Source organism: Vidua macroura, chromosome 5, assembly GCF_024509145.1.
Source record: "Vidua macroura isolate BioBank_ID:100142 chromosome 5, ASM2450914v1, whole genome shotgun sequence".
Classification (NCBI taxonomy): Eukaryota; Metazoa; Chordata; class Aves; order Passeriformes; family Viduidae; genus Vidua; species Vidua macroura.
In genome coordinates, this window is record NC_071575.1 from 24324360 (window position 1) to 24346100 (window position 21741).

Genomic DNA, 21741 nt, shown 5'->3' on the forward strand with positions numbered 1-21741 from the left:
AGCCTGCTCAGCCAACGTACCCCCATCAGGTCTGTGCCTGCTTGCCCGGGGGCGTACCAGCTCTGAGCCCTTGGGCAGAAGGGAGATTTGGAGCTGTTTATCCCACTTGACCCTCCATACAGATGACCTTCCATCATCTGGGGCCAGCTGATGCTAAGCAGTAAATTAAATTCAGTGGCATGCTGTCTCAGTTCTCAATGGCGTTTCAGAGCGAGTGTTGGAGCCCATAGAGCAGGGCTCATTACACGCTGCTGCAGCAGCTGGAGCTGGAGGGGGTGTCAAGCTCATTACCTTTTATAATATGCCCACCGATGGAGCTAGGTGTGCTCTAGATGGATTTGTCAGAGGCCAGCACTTTTGTCTGGGGGTGAAGCATTGCGTTAATCTGACAGGCAAGACTCTACATTATGCAAAAAGAAGAATTCAACAGGAAACAGATGCGTGTGGCTAAAAATTAATCAATGTTTTTGAGACCTGCACTTCTGAATGCAGCATCTGTAGCAATAGAAAGAATATATTCTCTCCTTCCTCGTATCTCTTCCTCAGCAAACCAAAGCTTATGGTAAGCAGTTTGCAAAGTTTGACTCCAGTTCTGTGAAATCCTTATGTGTTACTAAAGTTTTCAGCAATAATTTTGATGATTTTCTTGGTCAGCTTTGTGTACATCATTGTGAAACCCAACAATTCAGAAATTATTTTTCTCCTGAACTTTTGAAGTAATGCACCAAAATCTTTATTTTACTGCTCTTCTTACTATTCTAGCATACATTTCCATTCCAAGCTCACTTTCCAGCACTGTTTTGTTTGGAATGCATTGCAACATGTTTCAGTAGTCAATGTGTGTTCACCTAATTTGTTCTACTCCAGAAAAAAATGTGATATGCCTGTAAGGAAGAGAAAATGGCAAAATCAGAGAAGAAAACTGGTGGTGCCCAGACTCCCTGGATAGACAAGGCGTATCTTGAATCCATTCATTAAAATCTAGATCTATGGGGAAAAAGAACCACAGATGTATAACAATGAAGTCAGAAGAACAGGGCCTGCAGGGAGTCCCTTGTTGGCTACAGTTTGTGCAGCACAGCAGTGGAGAGCTGAACTGAAAAATCTGAGTATAATGCATTTGCCATTGCAGACTGTCTTCCTGGGAGCTTTGTTTCTTAAGACTTTTAAGGATAAAAAGCTCTTTCTGAAATTCTGAGGTCGTTAGTACTTGTTGAGTACGGCCACTGGGTTACTGATGGTGTACAATGTCCCTGCTAGAGGAGTAAGAAAAGTTTACAGAGGTAGGAGGAGGTGATCTCAAGGGAATGCACTGACATCATACACCTTGTCCTTCCAGTGCCCCCTGATTCACATTTCTCACATCCCTGTTAGAAGAAGTAGGCTGCTGTTTCATAGGTGGGAACCTTACACAGGCCCAGCACTGGGGCAGACAATTTTAATTTCCTATTTTCTTAGAAAGGGAGATGGCAAGGATATCTGTGAGTGGTCTCAATTACAGCAGCAGCAGCTAGTAAGCATGCATTTAACAGTGGTGTTAATAAGGCACATGCTCCTGGTTGTGTCTCACAGAAATAGTTGCTCAGCCCCTGCTTCTTTTCATGCTGTGGTGTCATCTGGCACAGCTAGATCCTTGTTTGGGTTATTTAATTGCTTTTTTGCCTGCCTTATGCAAACTCCATTTGTAGCTGGGCTTTTGGGCACTCAGACCCATGACTGCACTGCATTTAGTAAGCACTCTGCGCTGTCTGTAGGCAGTATTTCACACAGTCACCCAGTGACTTTATTCAGTTTGCTGGTCCCCAACGTTATTGTCACTCTACATCATTTACCAATACAATTTTCACAAACAAAATTAGTCATTGCAATGTAGGTGTATGGAAGCTGTCCCACTCTGGAAGGATTCATTAAAATTCCCATAATAGTCTCCTTGTCAGGACTCTTGCCTGCTGTCTGGGAAGTATTTCAACAAGTCTGTCCTACTGTTGTGTTAATTAAACATTGTTCTATTTATAAATGCTCCATTGGTCAGTAGCAGTTCCCCACACAGAGAGAGAGGAGTAGTGGTAACTGAAATTGAAGTGCCAAGAAGATGGGGGTTGGCCATGAAAAGAAGCCAAGGGACAACCCAAACTGAGCAAAGTGCCCCTCTTGGATCTGTCATTGTCCTCCTGGGGCTGCAGTGGTCTTCTGACATTTAACTTGGAGCAAGGGAGGAGGGAAGGAGGTTTGCTCACTGCTTTCTCCGGCAGCTATTTTATTTCTTTTTGTCTGTACATTGTAATTTCTTCACAGTGACTGCCACACGGTCTTGGAGAAGGTGAAAATATATCTGAAAACACATCTGCCTTGAGATGGAGACCAAGCAGATGAAGTAAGGATAAAGCCATTATCCTCCTGTGTTTGTTTCACACTCCTGCCAGCCTTCTCTACGAGCATCTCTACCTGCACAAACACATCTCTTCTGACATATGCATGAACACAAGAAGAGGGACCTGTGGGAGCCCTGGGGTGCTGCTGGCTACTATGGAATAGTCTCCGAGGGCTGGGTGCCAGGAGGATCTGACACCCACTGCCTGGGTATCAGGGGGATCTGCTCAGCATTGCTCTTCCTGTATGCTCCCATTTTACTAATCAGAACCTTGCTCTGTGCTGTACACAGCACTGCTGCTCAGTAGGGCCCCCTCTCCCTGTCATGATTTCTGCCACAGCATCTTGCACTGCATCCTCTGACACTGCAGGTCCATGCCATCCTCCTTTCTGCACATGTACAAACAATTGCCAGCATTTTTACCCAGCATTATTTTCTACAGGCTTACTGGACTCAGAAGCAGGAGAAATTGGCCACCATCCTCACCAGACAGTCCCTGAGGGGCAGAACCCAAACCTTTGGTGAAGACCAGGGCAATTTGGGATTCAGGTAGGTAGTACCTGCTAGCAGATTCTCCTGAAGGCTTCATCTGTGCTTTCTTCTTGGTTTGCTGGTCTGCTTCCAACCACACTTGTTCTCACTGTGCTAGGGAGAATGCCTGAAGGTGTTTGCCAGCGAATGAGTATTTACTCTGGAAGTTGGTTCAGGCATAACTCTTAAGCTGGTGCAACTCCAGATGTGAGAAGTGGGAGGCCAAAGAGGTAGAAGAGAAGGAAGCAAAAAATTGGGACCTGAAAATATAAAGTGCTGCCAGGCCCATCCATGGACATACATCTGTTTAGAACCTTAATTGGTTACTGGAATTCCAACTTCAAACCATCGAGCATGCAAAATCTGTGAGAACCACATGAAGTTCTGGAATTCATCTGAGAAGCAGCACAGCTGATGGAAGTATGAAAGTTGTGCCTCTTTTTTTGTTTGTTTTTTGACAGAACCTCTTGTTTGACAGGATAGGCACTGTAAGTGTCCTTGCTAATTCAGGGCTCATAACTAGGCAAACCCTCATGATGTGTATTAGAGCAACCTAAAATGAGGTTTGCTATGAAACATAAAACAAGATGAAGCAAAATGTGTCCCATTGTCTGTTTTTCAGACTTTTGGGTCAGTTGCTCCAAATGGAGCCTGTATGGCATGGAGGAGTATATGCACATGTATATATGTGCAAGTAAAAGAAACTGCAAGTAAAATCTTGGGTCTTTAAAGAACACCCTTCATCTGAAAGTCTCAAAGGACTGGTTATTAGGGGGCAAAGTGACCTTTTGCTGGTAAACCAGCAGTCTAATACTTTCTGTTTATTTTCCTATAGCTACTGCTATCCCACAGAGACACCTACAGTAGTGGGTGTAGACAGGACTGTGGGTTTTGTGACAGCTGGTTCTGCCATCATTTTCTGCTGTATCCCCTGAGATGCAAAAGCAAAGATCTCCAGTACTGTGAGGCACTAAAATATGTGCTTAAATGTGACTGCCATTTAAGAGGCAGGCTGGCTTCCTGCCCTGCTCAGGGAAACCTCCATCACCCTCTTGCAGGACCTTAGCAAAGCAGGGTGGGGAGCCTCTCTGTGCTGCTGCCCATGCTGTGTTTGTCCTGGATGTGATGCAAGACTTTGCTTTCCCACACTGTCAGTCGGGTGCCTTTCAGGAGCACTATGTTCACATCTGCAAGTGCACACATGAATTATTATTTATTCAATAACAAATCAAACAAATTCTCTTCTATTCAGACCAAACCACAACGATAAAAGGGAGCTGATTTCCACTATTATGAGCACCGATTGATGTCTTCCCTTCTCTTGACTGTCTTTATTTCACATACAGGTGGCTTTTCTTTTGCCTTTTTTTTTTTTTTTTCTTTTTCCTTTGGAAATGTCATCACCAATTAATTAGCAATGTGTTGTCACCTGAAAGTAAGAACAAACCTATCTTAGGCCATATGGCAGGGTTTTAATCTGCACTGTCACAGTATAATCATGTCGAAATGGCTTCCCTTTTCAGTCAAAACTCCATTTCACACTTTACTAATATGGGGCTTTTCCTTTCCTCTTCCAGAGTAATATAGCCCTGACAGTCCAGCAAGTGCAAATTAAAATATTTCCAAGCTGTGGCCAGCAGTAGGAGGGGAAAGTGAGCAAGAGAGTGGTGTGACTGGTGGGAAGGGAGGGGGACCCCATCCCAAAACTGGAACCTGTGTTCTTTCAGTGATCTGCTTCTGCCAAATTGAACCAAATGAGTTTGGGCTCCATTTAGGAAGACAATTACCCTCCCCTATAGCAAAGGCCTGGATTATGCCACTAGAGCTGGTTGTAGGGGGTGTTTGTGAAGTTTATCTTTCCTTCCCCAGTGCTATTGGGAATATATAGAAGCAGAAAGCAAGAAAGCTACGTGTTTGTGCAAAGCAGAAGTGACCAGCAGAAAAATGTGCAATTGACTGCTGTAGCTGTTTTAGATTGAAATACATGGTTTGTTGGGTAACATTTTCAAAGAGTTTTACTCCTAAGCAACTTAGGGGTTACACATTGTACAACATACAGATGGTTACTCTGATGTTTTAGGATACATAACTGTCCTTTTCTGGGTGTTAGGTAAGGACCAAAAACTGGATTGAATCCTGTTTGCAGTGGGATAGAAGGAAACATGGGTTATCTGTCCCCTAGAAAAATAAGGCAGACTATTAGTATGCACTGGCTCTTCCCACAGCACCTTGCACAAAGCAGAGTCTGGATCAGAGACCTCCTCTCTCTTGCCAGTTTTCTTGTGTTCTCCCAGTGCTGCATATCCTCAGGCACCTGTGAGTAACTACTTATGGTCTCTGTTTAGCATTTGTGGATCTCAGGCTAAAATGGATTGGGTCAGGGCAAAGTCATAGCCAGCAATGAATCTAGATAGCTTCAGTCCACGATCAATGCCCTTAGTTTCCCATGCCTGCATTTTAACCCATCTTACTCCTCTGTAATTAGGATAGTAACTACCAGGTAGCCAGATAGAGTGAGAAAAAGTATCTCTTGAATCTTCTCCCCTTTCCTACCGGTTACTTGTGTTTCTCCAGGACAGAAGTGTCAGAGCCAATGAAAGTCCCAGTGCTCTGTGAGGCTTTTCTCTTTCATGTACATCCTTCAAGGGACATATGTGGCTCCAAAGCTACAGGAGATCCCTGCCTTCTCTGAAGGGGAGCAGCAAGTACCATTTGCCTGGATGTACTGTGCTGCTCCAGGGTATGTATGGGATGGAGTTTTCTCCCCACAGGATGTATAGGAATCACACAGCTCTCTAACCATGGGCAGTCTGATGTCTTTAACATGCTGTCTGAACTGTGTTGCTGTATCCCTTTACAGATATAACCCCTGGAACACCTCAGATTGGGTCGTTGGAGGTACTCCTTCCCTTCAGTCACTTTGTATTTTGTTGGAATTTCATTTTTTCAACCCCCATATGAATACTACACAGGAGTAATCTCCCCTACCCAGCAGAAGGTTGAATATAGAAGCTGCCCAGTGCTGATCTGCTCCTTATCAGTTATTAACATATACATGTATTTGCAATGAGACAACAAAAGCAACAAGGGTAAAAGAAAAAAAAAAAAAAGAGTTTAAGTGGTGGTCTGAGGTTTTGCTCACAGTAAGAGATGAACCAGATCTCTCTTGTTATTTAAAGGACTGGTAAAACTCTGTGCTTTGGCCAGGAAAGTCAAAGTCTAGATGTTCACTGACAGAAATCAACATCAGTGCAGGGGAAGCTTTAAATATTTTAGTGTCTTTGTCAGTAGGTATTTAACTAGGGAAAAGGACTCAAGCATATGGGTAGTTGATCTGGCTAGTTAAAAGGGTACATTTGAAACACATTTTCCTAAAAATTCTAAAGAGTAATATAACTCTGGTGCTATACATAAGCACAGCTTCTCTGACATGAGGTCCTTCAGCCCAGCTGCAGGTTGGCCACCCTGGACATCTGCATGGTTACAGACATGGAAACTTAGACATGAGACTGTAAGGAGAAGAAAGCAGAAAGCGGTAACAGCTCTGTCAGGCTACTTTTTCACCAGGTATCTTGTGTGCTTCGCAGGGCTGATGCAGGAAAGGTTGAAGGTGTAAAGGGACGGTGTGAGTGTATGCATGTTTGTGTGTGTGTGTGTATGTGTGTGCAATGGTCCTAGGAACGAATATAATTCTGGAGCATGAAACAGAAGGATGAATATCAAGTGAGAACATCCAGCTGCAGGTCCTTTCCCCTTCTTTTCTTCTTTTTCCAGCTTTTGGATGAACTGCAAAGCCGAGGGGGACTGTTAACTGCCTGGGCCTGTCCATTTGTCTCTCTCTCTTTACTTCTCTGTCCCTAACTCCCCCTCCCTCTCCCTCCTGCAGCTCCGGAGGGTGGAGGTGCGATTCGCTATGCCCGTTTTTTATTTCCAGCACGCTTGACAGGCTGGGCGAGGAAGGCGTTAATGTTTTCTGACAGGCCCCCTCTAATTGTTGGAGCTTTTCTTCTCTGCCTTTTCTGTGAAATTCTGACTTAGGCGAGCAGCATAACAAAATGCTCTGGCATTGAAATGTGCGCTTGCACTACACTGGGCTCGGGGAAACAGCATTATTCATGAAGATTTTCAGCTGTTTTTGTCTTTTAACTAACCTTTGAGTTTGATCAGAGGCTAGTCGGGCTCCCTTTCTCAAAAGGCGGTCTTGGCAACCCGACAATGGAGCCAAACTGTTTTCCCTGTTAAAGAGATAACTATGCCGTTGAGTTGGTACATGGGGGAAATTAATCTTCAGGCGCATACAAATGATAGCTTTACCTCGGTCTGCAATCGCCTGCATGGGATTATTGATAGGACAGGGGTAAGGAGCAGGAGAAATTCAGACTGGGCCAGGGAACTTAAAAAAAAAAAAACATCGCAACCCCAAGCCCATCAGCCCTTTTGATTCTATAAAGCCTGCGATTGATTCTTCACCACTTGCCTTTTGCAGCAGGAATTAGCCCCGCATTGTGCGGCCTGACACGTTAAGAGCTCGCTCGCTTGGAAGCTGAAGTTGCTGCGCGCTGGGACGAACCGGGGGGGGGGGGGGGGGGGGGGGCGCGACCGGGGGGGCACTTCTCCCCTCTCCCCTTTCCAAGAGGCGAGGAACAGGGAGACGCAGAATCGCCCCACACTTCAAATCGAGCTAATCCCTGAATGCACTGAGTAATACGCGCTGCATTATGGAGCGGCGAGCCAGGGCGTCCCGTGTGTGCCCCCTCGCCCCGCCCGGCCGCGCCCGCCTCTCCTTGGGCAGGTGCCCGCTCCCCTCGCGTGCTGCCGACCCCGGCCGCGGCTCGGCCCGGGCAGCGCGGAGCGGAGCGGCGCGGGGCGGGGAGGGCGGGCGGCCGGGCGGGAGGCAGCTGCGGCGGGCGCACGCCGCCCCCGAGCCCGGCGGGCCCCCGCCGCGCCGCCGCCGCCGGGATAAAGGCTGAGGCACGACACGCGCGGGGACAGCGCTGCCCGCTGCCTGCCCGGCCCCCGCCGCCCCCCCGCCTGCCCCTGCGAGCCCGCACACAAAAGGCAGGACCTGCGCCGCGGGGAGGGGCAGGAAAGAAAAAGGAAGAAGGAGGGGGAACAAACAAACAAACAAAAAAGAAAAAGGAAAAGAGAGGGAAAAAGAAAGATTTTTAAAGCAGGGAATGAACACCCGGGCTCCCCAAAAGCCAGCGCTAGCGTGGCTGGGTGCCGGTCGGCGCCTCTCTGAGGGGAAGGTGAGAGGAGGGCTGGGCGCAAGAGGAGGCTCAGAGGGCTGCCCACAGCCCATCCCGGGGACAGGGCCTGGGGGGGCTTCCCCCTCCACTTTTACCTGTGCGGAAAGAGTGGATGGCGCGGAGGCTCCGCGGGGGCGGCGCTGCCCCCACGTGCGGACAAAAGTTTGTGCATAAGATAGCATCACGGCGGGGGCTGTGGGGAGGGGGGCAGTGGCGGAGCAGGAATGGGGAGTGAGGGTAAACCCCACGCTGCAGGGAGGCTCCCCCCGGCTCCCGCCCGGCTCCGCGGGCGCGGATCCCGCGGGCCATGGTGTGGGGAGGAGGGGCCAGCGCTGCCCACCGCCGCTGCCCTCGCCTGGCTAGCCCGCTGTCCGAGGGTCTTGGCTTGGGGGAGGGCACTCACCCTGGGAGAGGCACTTTTTGACGGGACACTTTTCGTGCATTACAATAAATAAACACACAGGTAGAAAAATTAATAAATCCGTGGCCAAACAACTTTCATCTGCACGCATATCCATCCCCTCTCCGCTCCTCTTCCCCCACCCCCACCGAAATCCTGAGTAGTTCTAAAACTTATACTGCGCCCAAAGAAGTCCCTGATTTATGGAGTTTACTAATGCTAACTGAATACTGTCTGTCAGGCAGCGCTGAAAGGCTCTCCGCGCTAATACAAGAAAAGGCTTTGTGTTGCTAAGCGATTAGAGCAGATGTAATGAGATTTACCCCAATCCTGCTTTGCCCTTTCCCTATCTTCAGTAAAATTGTGTGTGTGTGTTTTCTTTCTTTCTTTCTTTCTTTCTGGAGGGGGCTGAGGGGAAAAGGGAGGGAGGAGGTGGTGAATTTCTGAGCCTGTCTTATACATTGTAGCGAACAACAGCGTAACTTTGCCTTTAGTTTAATGAGTCTGGATATTTACTATTCAAAAGTGAGCAAAAAAGAACACCTGTCTACACAAGGAAGAGAAATTTCGCCTTTGTAACAGAATGAAACATTATCCTAATGTTATATTCATAGCTATAAATTACTCGCTGCACTTTCTTTGCATACCTTATCTGTACACTTGCAAAAGTGGGTAAATAAAAAGGGAGATGCTGTAAAGGGAGAGCGGATGGCGGCATATAACGGTTATTATTTTCATAACTAAACATTAGTTCCACAAGCGGTTAAAACAATGAGTGTTTGTGCTAAAGTAATGAGGGATTTCGTGACCCCACCGTGTCCCGTCCTCCCGTCCCGTCCTCCCCCTCCTCTTCTCTCCCTTCCCGCGATTAAATCACGTATTGATCATTTCAGGGCGTGGGGGGAGCAAAGGGGCAAACGTGTATACTTTAAAAGCAATGCAGTAATACACACGTGCAAGCGTCCATGTGTGCATATGCGTCCGTGCATATATATATATATATATTATATATTATATATATATATATGATTTATATCTATCTATCCGTAGTTACACATACATACACACTCACAGATGGAAAATTCTGGGCTCCTCTACCAAAGTTTTTCCCTCTTCTTTTTTAAAAATAGCGCATCCCTCGCAACTCGACGGCACATTTGTAGTAGAGCGGACTATTTTTTTTTTCTTTTTAACTCCGTACGACAGACTGGCTCTCCCAAGTCTTTGTTGGGATTTTTTTTTTTTTTTTTTTTTTTTTTTTTTTTTTTTTTTTTTTTTTTTGGTAAGATGCATTTTGAGCTTTGCTTTCCGCTTGGCTTGGTGCACGCAAACTGAATTTGCAAGTGATGCAGGAGCCAGGCGAAAAGAAGGCGAATTCTGGTCACGTCCTTGCTAACTGACAACAAGCAGGCTAGCCAAAAAAAAAAAAAAAAAACCCCCAAAAAAAAACGGAGAATGGGGGAAGAGTCCAATTTCTTTTTGAGTCTTGGTAATTGGGTACTTTTACAGGCAGATCACGCTATTTGGGCAGAATAACAAGTTTCGAAAGACCAATAGCTCTACGCTGCCACCGATTTCTACTACTTTATTTATTTATTTAATTTTATCTCCCTTTTCCTCTCGCTTCCCGTCTTCCCCGCGTCGGGTTTTATTTACCCAGCCAATCTTCGCAGAGGCAACACAGCGCCCCGTGGTTTGGGTGGCGGCGGCTGTGCCATCCCCCGTATTTTCCTGCCCCGTTGGGTCAGAGCCGCGGAGGAGGACAGGGTCGCACCGCCGAAACGCGGGATGCAGCGCCCTCTTTTTTTAAGACTTAGGCTTTGGGGGGAATTCTGTAATGTGCAGTGATTTCAGGAAGGACAGTGCAATCATTAATCATCCCCTCGCCTTTTGATTTGGGTACACATTTGCAACACAGAAGGGCAAGAAAACAATGGTGATAGCGCTAGATCTTTGCATATTTATATAGAGATAGATAAAGATATATATGTTACATCCATCAGGTACAAACACTTCATATGCAACTTAGCTGCGGTATAACATCTATTAACATTCTGTCCTTACATTCATCGTTGTCAATGGCAGAAAGAAAAAAAAATTGCATGCGGTAGGCAGCTGATCATTTTAATTTAAAAAAAGTTTTATTACGAAACTAGTTTGTATAAAATAGGGTTATACAGGACCTTTGTCAGTTTGTAATAAAACAGTAAGAAAAGGCAGTGGTGGTGGTGGGGTTGTTTTTTTTTGTCTGCTTGTCTGGTTTTTCTTTTTTTTTTTTTTTTTTTCTTTTTTTTTCCCAAAAGGCAGCATATGAGAACAAATGGCTACCGTTTTGCGTTTGGACAATAGCTGCATAAACTTTGTTCACTTTGAACATTGTTTAATGACGTTATTAATACATTAACAAAATTTCTATAAAGTAAGACACATTGGTGCTAAAGTACATCTGGAGGAAATCCAAGTCCTTTACAAAACCACATACAAAAATGGCAGTTGTAAGGTAACGTTGACTACGAATCTAAACATGAAGAGGTAATAAGCATTACATATTAAAAAAAGTATCAAGATATACACATTTTAAACCATTTGTACAAAACCTCTATAAATCTCTCTCTCTTATGTACAAAAATAGCTTAATATATCCCCAACCGGGTTAGGATAGATACAAATAGATTTTCTTATCATAAAAAAATTTACAAAAAAAAGATTGGAAGCATTCTATGATGGAAACGAGAGGAAAAAGCTTGGACCGAGGGGAGGGAGAGGCACGGGGGAGATGGAAGGTAGACGGGGCTCCAGGGACTTCTTTGAGTACAGCATAGCTTAACTTCAGCATCTCCACAGACATCGGGAAACTAACTTTGTCCACAGGTGATGAACGCCAGTCTCTGAAGGGCCGCGGCGGCGGCGAGGTGCGGAGATGGGCCGCCTTTCTGCTGAGGAGAAGGAAGAGGAAGAAGAGCTCCTCCGCCGGCCGAGGAGCGCAGCGCCCTTTCCCGGGCTCCCCCGCCGGCCAGCGGCTCCGCCGGGGCGCAGTCCGTAGCAGTGCGACGGAGTGCAAAGGCCGGCCGGTCTCCGGGGCCGGGGGCGACCGCCCCGACCGCCCCCGCGGCGCGCAGCGCTGTGCCCGCCCGTCGAGAGACGTGCCCGCACCGCCCTCCGACGGCAGGGGAACTGGAAACGCAACAGGTTCTTTTTCTGCGTGGATTTTTGTCTCTCTGTGTGTGATCTGGTTTTGTGTGGTTTTTTTTTTTTTTTTTTTTTTGGTTTTTGTTTGTTTTCTTTTTTTTTTTTTTTTTTCCTTTTGCAACTGTCCTGTAACAATAAAAGAGAGAGTAGATCAGAGCCACGCCGCGAGCAGCGCAGCGTCGGGCCGCAGAGCCGCTCCTAAGTACCGCGGAATACGCGGCGCCCGCCCGAGGGGCAGCCCCGGCTGCGCCCCCTCCCCCGGCGGCTGCGGCCCTGCCGCCCCGTGTCCGTCCCCCCGCTATCCCCCCAGCCTCCCCCGGCCATCCTCGGGCGCCTACCCACCTGTCGGGATGGCGGCCGGCGCTCAGAACCAGCTTGTGAAGTCGAGAAGCTCCTGCTCCTCGGGGCTGAGCGGGTCGTAGGAGCCCTCGTCGGAGGAGTAGGAGGAGACGGGGGAGCCCGCCATGGAGTTCATGTCGTGGGAGTAGCTGGGCGAGATGGTGGGCGAGAGGACGCCTGCTTGGAAGGCGGCGCTGACGGCGTCGTGCTCGTCGAGCAGCTGCTGCAGGGCGCGGATGTACTCGACGGCGGAGCGGAGCGTCTCCACCTTGCTCATCTTCTTGTTGGCAGCGCCGTTGGGGACGTGCTCCCGCAGCGTGGCGAAGCCCAGGTTCACCAGCTTCACCCGGTTGCGCTCCCGCTCGTTGCGCCGCGCCACGGCCGCCGGCTGCTGCTGCGGCAGGCTGTACCCAAACCCGCTGAAGTTGAGCCTCCTCTTGCAGCGCATCAGCTCCGGCGAGGCCGAGCGCTGCCGCTTGGCCGCCCGCGGCGCCGAGGGCTTGCCGCCCGGGGAGGGCTGCCCGCCCGCAGGGCTGAGCTGCGGCGGCGCCCCCGGGGGCGGCCCCGGAGGGGCGGCGGCGGCGGCGGCGGCCACCGCCGCGGCGAAGAAGCACGCCGGCTGCAGGAAGGGCGGCTGCCCGGCGGCGCTGGACATCCTGGCGGGGCTGCCACTGGCCATGGGCGAGGGGGCGTCCTGCGAGACGGGGGCGCCCGAGCGACGGCCGGTCCCCGTCCCTCCACCACAAAAGAAAAAGAAAAAAAAAAAAAAAAAAGAGAAAAAGGAAAAACTTGCGACGCTCAAGGTAAAATTAAACAAAAAAAAAAAAAAAAAAAAAAAAAAAGAACTAGGCGACAGACGGCAGGGGAAAGGGACAGCGGCGACCGACAGGAGCGGACGGCGGAGCCGGGCGGGCGGTGGGGACGGCGGGCGGCTCTGCCCGCCCCCCTCCCTCTCACCCTCCGTGCGGCGGCCGCGGGGAGGCTCGTGGCGCTCGCGTGTGCGCAGGCTGCTTTGCAAAGCCCCTTTTGCAAAAAAGTGGCTGAGGATTGTGTCTCTTATAAGGGGCGGACGGGGCTCGCCCCCCCCCTTCTCCTACACACACACACACACACACACACACACACACACACACACACACACACACAGACAGACAAACCTCCCCCCGCCACCCTCCGCGCTCACACACACGCACACCCTGCACCTTGCGCCTTCCACGCTCCCGGCTTTGCCGGCCGCGATGCGCGGAGCGCTGTCGCCTTTTCAGCGCGGGACACACACGCACACGCACACGCACAGACAGACAGACAGACACACACACGCACACGCACACACACGCACACACACACGAGCCCCCGCGCCCCCCGCCGCACACGCGCTGGCGGCCGCGCGGCCCCGCCTCCCCCCGCCGCCCCCCGGCGCCGCTCCCCCGCCCCGCGCGCCGCCCCCGCCGCTCGCGGGTTTGTTGTCGCAAGTGCGTGCGCCCGGCGCGTGCCGCGCTCCCGGCCCTGAGCAAACACCCGCGCCGGGGCGCCGCGCGGGCCGGGGCGGGGCGGGGGCGGCGCGCGTGGGCGCCGCGGGGGCGGGAAAGCGTGAGGGGGAAAGGGAAAGGGGGGAGCCCTGCCTGCCGACGGGTCTTCGGGACGGGGTGCGGACCGGGCTGAAGGAGAGGCAGCGGGTGACTCCCGGAGAAGCGCCAGGGTGTGCGGGGAGTCCCCTGCTGAGGCCACCTCAGCGGCACCTGCCGGGGTTTGGAGGGGAGGGAGAGCCGCGGTGCGGGATGTGTAGGCACGGAGGCGTCCTGTGGCGTGGGCAGGCAAAGCGGTGCGCGCCCGCGGGAGAAGCGCCCTTGCCATTGCGGGACGCGGCGCGTTCAGGGAAACTTCGTGTACGGGACCTCGGCTTCTCCTTGTCCCTAGAGAGCACCGAGACGCCTGGTATCGCTCCCTTCGCTCACCGAGCGCTGCCATGCTGAGCTCCGTGAGTGTCCGAGCCCCACCGCCGGGGGCTGTCCTCCCCCGCCGCTTCCAGCGGCCGCAGCCGCGTGTGCCCGGCACCGCACACGCCCCGCGGACGGCCTGATGGCTCTATTAGCCAGCGACAACCGCGGGCGAGCCGGGCTGCGTGATAGGAGGAGGCCGGCTGAGAGCAGAGCAGGGTAGAAACTTCTCGGGAGAAGTCACCTCGAATTACCCCTCTGGAATGCTGATCACCACGGGGTCAGCCTGTCAGGAGAGAAAGAGCAAACCACTCCTGGGCACGTCCCACGCGGGCGGTCCGGCACGGGGAGGGAGGAGGTTTGCCTCATAAAGTAAGGGTGTGTTGGGCAGAGCTGGCAGGTGTGGGGTCAGCCCACCCTTCGCTGCCAGATGCCATTTCCCAGGCCACACGGTCTGCTTGCTGGGCCCGGGAAAGCCACTGACCCCCTGCTCCTCCCGTGGCACCCTCCAAAGTAGAAGTGGGACACCAGCTTTCCAAGCAAGTAATGGCATTGGCTTGTAACTGGGGAGTCAGGATGGACCTGGCCTATGCAGGGGAAATTGTCACTGCTCTCAGGTGAAGCCTCACTTGTGGTTCAGGACCAAATGAGGCAAAGCAGCGCTGAGGTGCTGAGAGTTTGAGGCTGGTGTGCCTTGGGGGTCACACTGACCCTTGAGGCTGCAGAGGTGTAGGCAGCCTGGGAGGCATGACCAGGTTCAGCACCGGAGAATGCTGATCTTGGTATTCTCCCTCTGGCCTCCTGCCTTTCACATATCCATATATTTCTGAAATCTTTAGCACATTTTCTGCCTCCTAGTCTGTCTCATTTCCACCTCTCTCTGCACTTTTCCACTGTGTAAACTCAGATGTGTGTGCTCTCTGACCCACTGAAAAGAGCAGAGCCATGGTATGACAGCCTTGCCATGGTGATATTATGGCTCTAGGAAGTCCCTGGTAGGTGGCTTCAATCCCTGGTACACCAGGTCCAAAGAATGGAAGAAGGGGACCTGCACAGTCCATGTTAAGGTTTCAGTGGAAAGGACTGCAAATGTAAGCCCTGTGCTGTTGTTAACCTCAATTACAGCAGTCTGGAGCTGTAGAAATCAGTTCTTCTCATCTGCCATTGGATCTGTGATCCTGGCTGTGTGTGTGAGCTGAAAACGTGCTAACCAAAAACATAGCACAGGAGAACCTCAGTGTGCACCTGCTAGCTAGTAATTGTATAATTTTTAACATGTCAGCTTTTAATGCACGTGTGATGAAAAAATGTGACGTAGTTCTGTGTGGTTGGCCTCTTCATTGACCACTGGCCAGTTTCTGACTTCTAGCCTACTCTCATCACATGGGAAATGTTTTAATTTATTTTATCCACTCTTGGGCAGGACAGCCAGACCTTAGCAGGATAAAATGTTTGCTTGTGTTTCCTGTTTGGGGAGCTCTCCTTCTTCAATTCCAGGTCTCCTGGATGGTTTGTTCAACATCCCTTGTCTGATGTCAGAACAGATTGCACTGGAAGCAGTTGTTGCATTACTAGCTCTGCGTCATGACTTTGGGAAGTGCTAACAGAAATATCAAAGTAATTGAAGCCCATATACGTAAAAATATATATATTTAAACAGACTAATTCTTTTGGAGCAGCCCGCTCCCAGAACTGGTGTAGAACACCACATAAGGACATTCTTGCCCTTTCTCCTGGAAGTGGCAGAATAAGATTGGAGTTTCTGGGTCTCTTCTTCTCCAGTCTCAGAGGGCTCTTAAAAAGGCAAAAACTGTAAGTACCAGAGGTCACCAAGTGTAAATCATGGAACTGTGCCTCTGTGGCCCTGTACCCATTTGGCTACCCTGGGTCATGGTATGTGTTTGTGTGGGGGATGCATGAGGGGAGTAGAGCCTTTTCCTCCCTTTTCTCTTTCCTCCCACTGCCACCAGGGAATGAACTCACCTGTTATGTCTGAGGTAATTCCAATCTCACCAGCTCCTCTGTGTGCTCACTGTGCAGAGTAAGGGACCAGATTCCTAGATAATAAATACTGTTCCAAGGTCCCCCGCCTCCACCCACTCCTATGCACAGTCCTGCACCTGCGCCTTGAAATTCTTAATTCTAATATAGTGATAAATAGCCCTTGCCCTTTTCATTTGGCACTTTTATTTTGGTATTTATTTATTTATTTATTTATTTATTTATTTATTTTAAAATCTTGAACTGTCATCATTTTCTAGTGACTTTTTTGTGTGCCTAAATTGTAGCCACACTCATGAGATCTTTTGAAGTCCTTGCCTTAAAAAAAAACCCAAAAAAACACAACAGCTCTGGTATGCCTTTTTTTTTTTTTTTTTCTTGCCACTTCTTTTCTTTTTTAAAGGCCATTTACGTTATGATTAAATGCTGTCTTGGAAAAGCAGAACGAAAGTCGTTAATCTATATAGATCTTCAAAGAATCGATACATTCGGGACTTCTGTAGGATTTGTTACACTCCATTTTGTTACAGTAGGCAGCTCGTCTGGATTTGGGCACATGTGTTTCTCTCCCTCCCCTCGCCCTCCCCCTCGCCTTTCCAGCTTCCCCCCCAAGAGTGAAAATAAAGTAAAAGGTCTTTCATGGTAAACAAAACCAGCTTATTCTCCACATAGAACACATGAATAGCTGGAAAAAAAACTTACAATAAATGGTGCATTTTTTTCTCTGCTGGGTATAGCATTCAAGATCAGTCCAGTATTCAAGAAGCAGTCCATTTTTTGCTCAGCAAGAGAGTTTAGAAAAGAAGCGTGGGGTCTATTCAAGGATCTTTTCCCCCTTCACAATTGCTGGGCTTTATGAAACCTATCTTCCATGCCTTGTCAGAGTATTTCTGGGGACCAATTAGTGCTTTGTTGCAAGGCTTCTTTGCTGAATCTTTGAGCAGCAAGAAAAAGCTCTCTTGAGTCTCCCCTTATTTTGACTATTTCAGTCATTACTCAGTGTAATAATTAATATGACAACTGGACGCTGAAGTTTGTATAGAAACACCTCGGCTGCAGGAGAGAGCGTGCAGTGGGTGGTAACAAGCTACAGATCAGACCGAGAAGCCACACACACAAGGAAGGGGGGAAAAAAAGAGAGGGAGAGAGAATAATGAATGAAAAGAAAGACAGAAATAATAAAGATAAATAAATAGTTGGTGCGGCCTGAAGAAATATAATACAGACTTGGAAGGAAAAAAAAAAGGCACTTAGAGTGGAGGGGGGGGGGGGGTCAACCCTAGAGAATTAACCTTATTTTGAAACAGTTTCCATGTGAATATAATTTTCAAAATTTTCTAGAAGTCAGGAAAGAGATTTTCTCCTGAAAAGGCAAAATGGTCCCTTGGGTAAGTAATTTTTAAGGACTGTGTGTTTGCACTTTTGCATAGTTGATAAAAGTTTAATGCCTCTTCCTAAGCATCCCTTTATGGAAATAAGAACGTAACCATGAAACCTTATTCTTGATTAATTGTTGACCATCCTGCCCAGGGTGGAGAAGGTGGGTTATCAGGGTAGCAAGTTCGAGTTTTCTTGGTGTTGTATCATCTACAAGAGGAATAAAGCCTCAATGAAGAATTAAAAATGACATTTGACCAGGACACTGCTGAATTCTCCTCAAAAGGCGTCTTGAGATGAACACTCATCACTTTGCAGACATTTCTTGGTCTGCCAATTAGGGCATAATAAATAATTAGAGGTTTTAAGCATATTAGATACAGCTCATGCTAATGAGCTACATCAGGTCTCGTGCTAACTTGAAGTGACAGTTTGCATATAGGGCTGCAAAAAAAAAAAAAAGAAAACAACAACAAAAAAGACCCCCGAAAATACCACAAAAAAAAACCAAAAAAAAAAAAAAAAAAAAACCCAAAAAACCCCCAAAAAACCCACAAACAAACAAACAAACAAAAAAAAACCCACAGGAAAAAAACCCAAACAAACAAACAAACAAACCAACCTCAAAAACCCAAAACCAAACCAGCCGCCGAAGCAGCTTTTTCCCCCGCGGCCCCGTCCCGCTCGCTCCTCCGCAGCTCCCGCGGGTCCCGCCGAACGGTGCCGCCCGCTGCTCCCCTGCCCTCCGCGCCCGCGGAGTGGAGCCCTTCGCTGCCGGCTCTGCCGGGTGGCCCCACTGTGCGGCCACGAGTTGTGCGTCCGTCACAGCCCCGGGGGATAAATCACACCGGGCTGCCCTCCCGCATACCCCCAGCGCCACTTTTTTGGAGAGCTGAAGTTTTTGGGTGGGGGGTGGGTTGTTCCCGGCTTCTCCGAAGCGGCGGTCCCCTGGCAGGAAGGGTAGGAGAGGGTTTGGGTGATGCCTGCGCAGGCTGGGAAGCGGATCCCCCGCTATTCCCGGGGAGGGCAGGCAGCGGGGACAGCCGGGGTCCCCGCTGCCGCCAGCCGGCCGTGCCGTGAGGACACAGTGCCACCTCCTGGCCACCCGCGCCCCGGCGTGAAGGAGACGGGGAAATTGGGTAGGGCTGGATGGGGCGCAGCCTCGAAGTCTCGGGGACCCCGGCTCTGCAGTGAGAGGGGATATGGCTGGGTGGCTTTGCCAGCACGATAGAGAGGGACGTGCGAGGAAATGCTGTCTGTCTAGGGTGTACAGAACCCTGAGATCTCTGGTAAATGCATACAACGATCTTGAAAAGGGGGATGCCCCCCTCCCATGCACACACACACAAACCACCTAAGATACTCGTGGAATCTTCATCTGGGAATTTTTTCCCTCACCTTCTGTTTTCATTAGAAAATCCCCTTTCTACTGCTTACTGCAACCTCACATGCACTGGGACATCCTGAACCAGAAGGAAAGCAGGGAGCTGCAGGCGAAGCGTAGGCCCAGTGTTCTGGCATAGGAAGGGACATCCTTGCCCAGACACAAAGACTCACAGCTCCAGGGAAGCTGCCGCTCTGTAAGTGGGTGGCAAAGAGCAGTCTGAAAAGCAGCCAAAGTCCACGGCCTCTTGAACTCGCATTGTGCCGGCCAGGGGAGCTTGCCAACTTCAGTGCAAAGAGCCCTGTGAGGTGTGGCTGAGAGCACAGCCAGAAAGGACTACATGTATGTGTCTGAACCCAAAGAAAGTGTATTTTGGAGGGAGAACGCATGTTTTTAGGGAAAGGCAAGGTGAGACATCAATGCATATCTGCATATGGTTGAAAGCAGAGGGGGTGCACAGTGCTGCAGCAAAAGTCCAGAGCAGGACTAACAGACTTAAAGCCCAGGTGCTCACACTGGCCAGGGAATCAGGCTCACGAGGAAACTTGAAACCCAAGTGGGAAAACCTGGTTGGCAGTGTCACTGCAGGGGGATGAACCCATGCTTGGTACGCTGAAGTAGCACTTCAAAGGGAACAGGGAAGCTCCAGCAGTTTGGACTCTGAAATGGCCCAAGGTAACAGATCCTGATGCAAGTGTATATTCCTAGAGTAATGTCACTGGGTATACACATACTCACACACCACTTTCCTCCAAAACAAGAGAATTTGGGAATTCCTCCTAGCAAGATGGAACTTTGTTTCCATCAGCCAGTGCCTTTTGCTACCAGGCAACCTCTGACAGTGCAGACTGATCAAACAGTGAACGGGTGGTAATACACTGGTGATATTATTATGATTGTGTAACAACAAGGGTGAGAGATAATCTTGCAAAATAAATACAAAAAAGCAGGGGGTAGGAGGCAAAATAGATTATTACGAAGATTTGGCATGAGCAGTATTTTAGGTATTTGATATTTCACTTTGTCTTGCCATAACTGTTGGGTAGAGTGGACACACATAAGAAAAGGGATGGAGAAAGGGAAGGAATGAAGACCAAAAGCATGTAAAAGTCACAAAGAAGTAAAAGCGAGATTAAAGATTAGTGAAAAGAGAAGGAATAAGGAAAGAAAGAGGAAGGCACAGAGGAAAGAATAGTTTATCTCACTGAAAAATACACCAGGTGGCAAGGTATGGCGTGTGGGGAAAGTAAACAAGACTAATTTCTGGAGTCTGTCTTGTCCTGCACAGGGGCTATAATCAGACTTGTCATCATCTTCATCCCACTTATTTTTTTCCAAGATGGCCTTCAGTCTCCCTGTCATGGATAGGACTGTGCCTTGTGCTGCACAAACACAGGACATAAAATACTGGCTACCATAATGAATTTACTGGCTAGTAGTTAAAAACCCAGTAGTTTTTCTACTGCTGGCAATTACTGGGGATACTTTCCTCCATGCTCTGCCTTTCCTTGCCCCATTCTATGGCCATATGAGCAGGATCCAGCATGTTTAATGTGCATCACATTTGGCTATCTTGACCTGCCAGCCCATACCACAGGCTTGCTGATCACTTCAGAAATAACTTCAGAATTCAGAATAATAATTCTACCCCTACAGGCAGTTTCAGAAGTTTCAGTTTCAGAAGATGCAGTTTCAGAAGCAGCTCTTCTGAAAGAGGTATGTATTTGCACCCAAAGCATGGAGTCACTTCCGATGCATGTTATATATTTGATAATTTCAATGGGATGGATTCTGACTCCACAGTCATGGGGTCCAACATGGATTTGGACTGAGAACCATTAAAATGGTTCCTTTCAGTTTCCCCACTGTAAGGCTGCTGAGTTTTGTATGTATGAACAATTTACAGTGTCTTTGCTAGCGTTCACCAATCTGAGGTTGCACAGGTGTGTGTAGTAGAGCTTCTTTAAGGAAAGAGAATTTGTCTTCATCATGAAAATATAGCAAGATTACCTGCCTTGGCACAGTTTGTCTCTGTAAGACTTTGTTTTCTCAGATAGTAAAATAGATACTTGTCAAGTTCCTAAGTTCCTTCCTTTTTTCACCTGCCCTCTGATAGTGGGCTACAGCTTTCCAATCTCCTTTACCCCTTTGGTGACTCTTATTAAGCCAAATCTGGGCTCTTTCATATCAGTACTTTACTAAACTTTCCTGAAATAATTTCTGTGTTCCACCTTGTTCCCCTTGTGCTTTCCATGGCTGACACCATATGCAAGCATATACACATCATCTGCAGTTCTTCTACATCTTCCTGCTCTGACCTACTCTTTCCTGCTCCTTTTCTTCCTTTACCTTCCACCCTTTCCCCATGCTCAGCCTCATATCCCAGTGTGAGGTTCATTCAGCTAACTCCTGTCTCATGCTTCCCCTGTACTGGGTGTCTCTCTCAAGTGTCCAGTGAGCGGAGTGGTGTCTCCTGCTCTTTGAACTCTTTGGAAGCAGCCCCAGAGGCCCTACTAAAGGACAAATCCCTCATCTGCTGTGCCTTGCCATCCAAAGAACACATCCTGGAGAATGTCTGATGTCTGTCCAAGGGGAGTGACCCCACCTGAGGCTGAACAGGCAGCTGCAGTGGGAAGGAATGAGCTGGAGGCTGAACTGAAAACGATGTGTTGACTTGAAAAAATGAAAACAGCTGATGTTGATCAGGAGAAGGAAGGCTGTTAATTCAGAGCATACTGCTCCTCCACGTTGGGTGCAGACAGAAACAATCTGCTGGAGAGCTGCTCCACAGAGGCGTGGGACTTCAGGGGATGGCTGGTGTGGAGCAGCTGCTTGGTGTGCCAGGGGTGGGTGGGGTGGGCGTGCAGGGAGAACGCCCCCTTGGCATGCTGTCCAGGGGAGGGAGCTGGGGAAGGGAATGGCTTTGCCTTGCCTGCTCCACTTTAAATACCTTTGCACAGATC

General features: G+C 49.2%; 1 protein-coding gene across 1 annotated transcript; it reads right to left on the bottom strand.

Moving 5' to 3' along the window:
- Window positions 1–10550: 10550 nt before the first annotated feature.
- ASCL1 (achaete-scute family bHLH transcription factor 1) lies at window positions 10551–12804 on the bottom strand. The gene is made up of 2 exons (XM_053977963.1): window positions 12083–12804; window positions 10551–11866 (listed from the first exon to the last, which is right to left on the bottom strand). The coding sequence occupies exon 1, from the start codon at window positions 12756–12758 to the stop codon at window positions 12105–12107; it is 654 nt and encodes a 217-aa protein (XP_053833938.1). The 5' UTR covers window positions 12759–12804; the 3' UTR covers window positions 10551–11866; window positions 12083–12104.
- Window positions 12805–21741: the final 8937 nt, after the last annotated feature.

Excerpts from the sequence above, each read along its gene's own strand:
- ASCL1 (XM_053977963.1), bottom strand. The coding sequence starts at position 12,758 with ATGGCCAGTGGCAGCCCCGCCAGGATGTCCAGCGCCGCCGGGCAGCCG.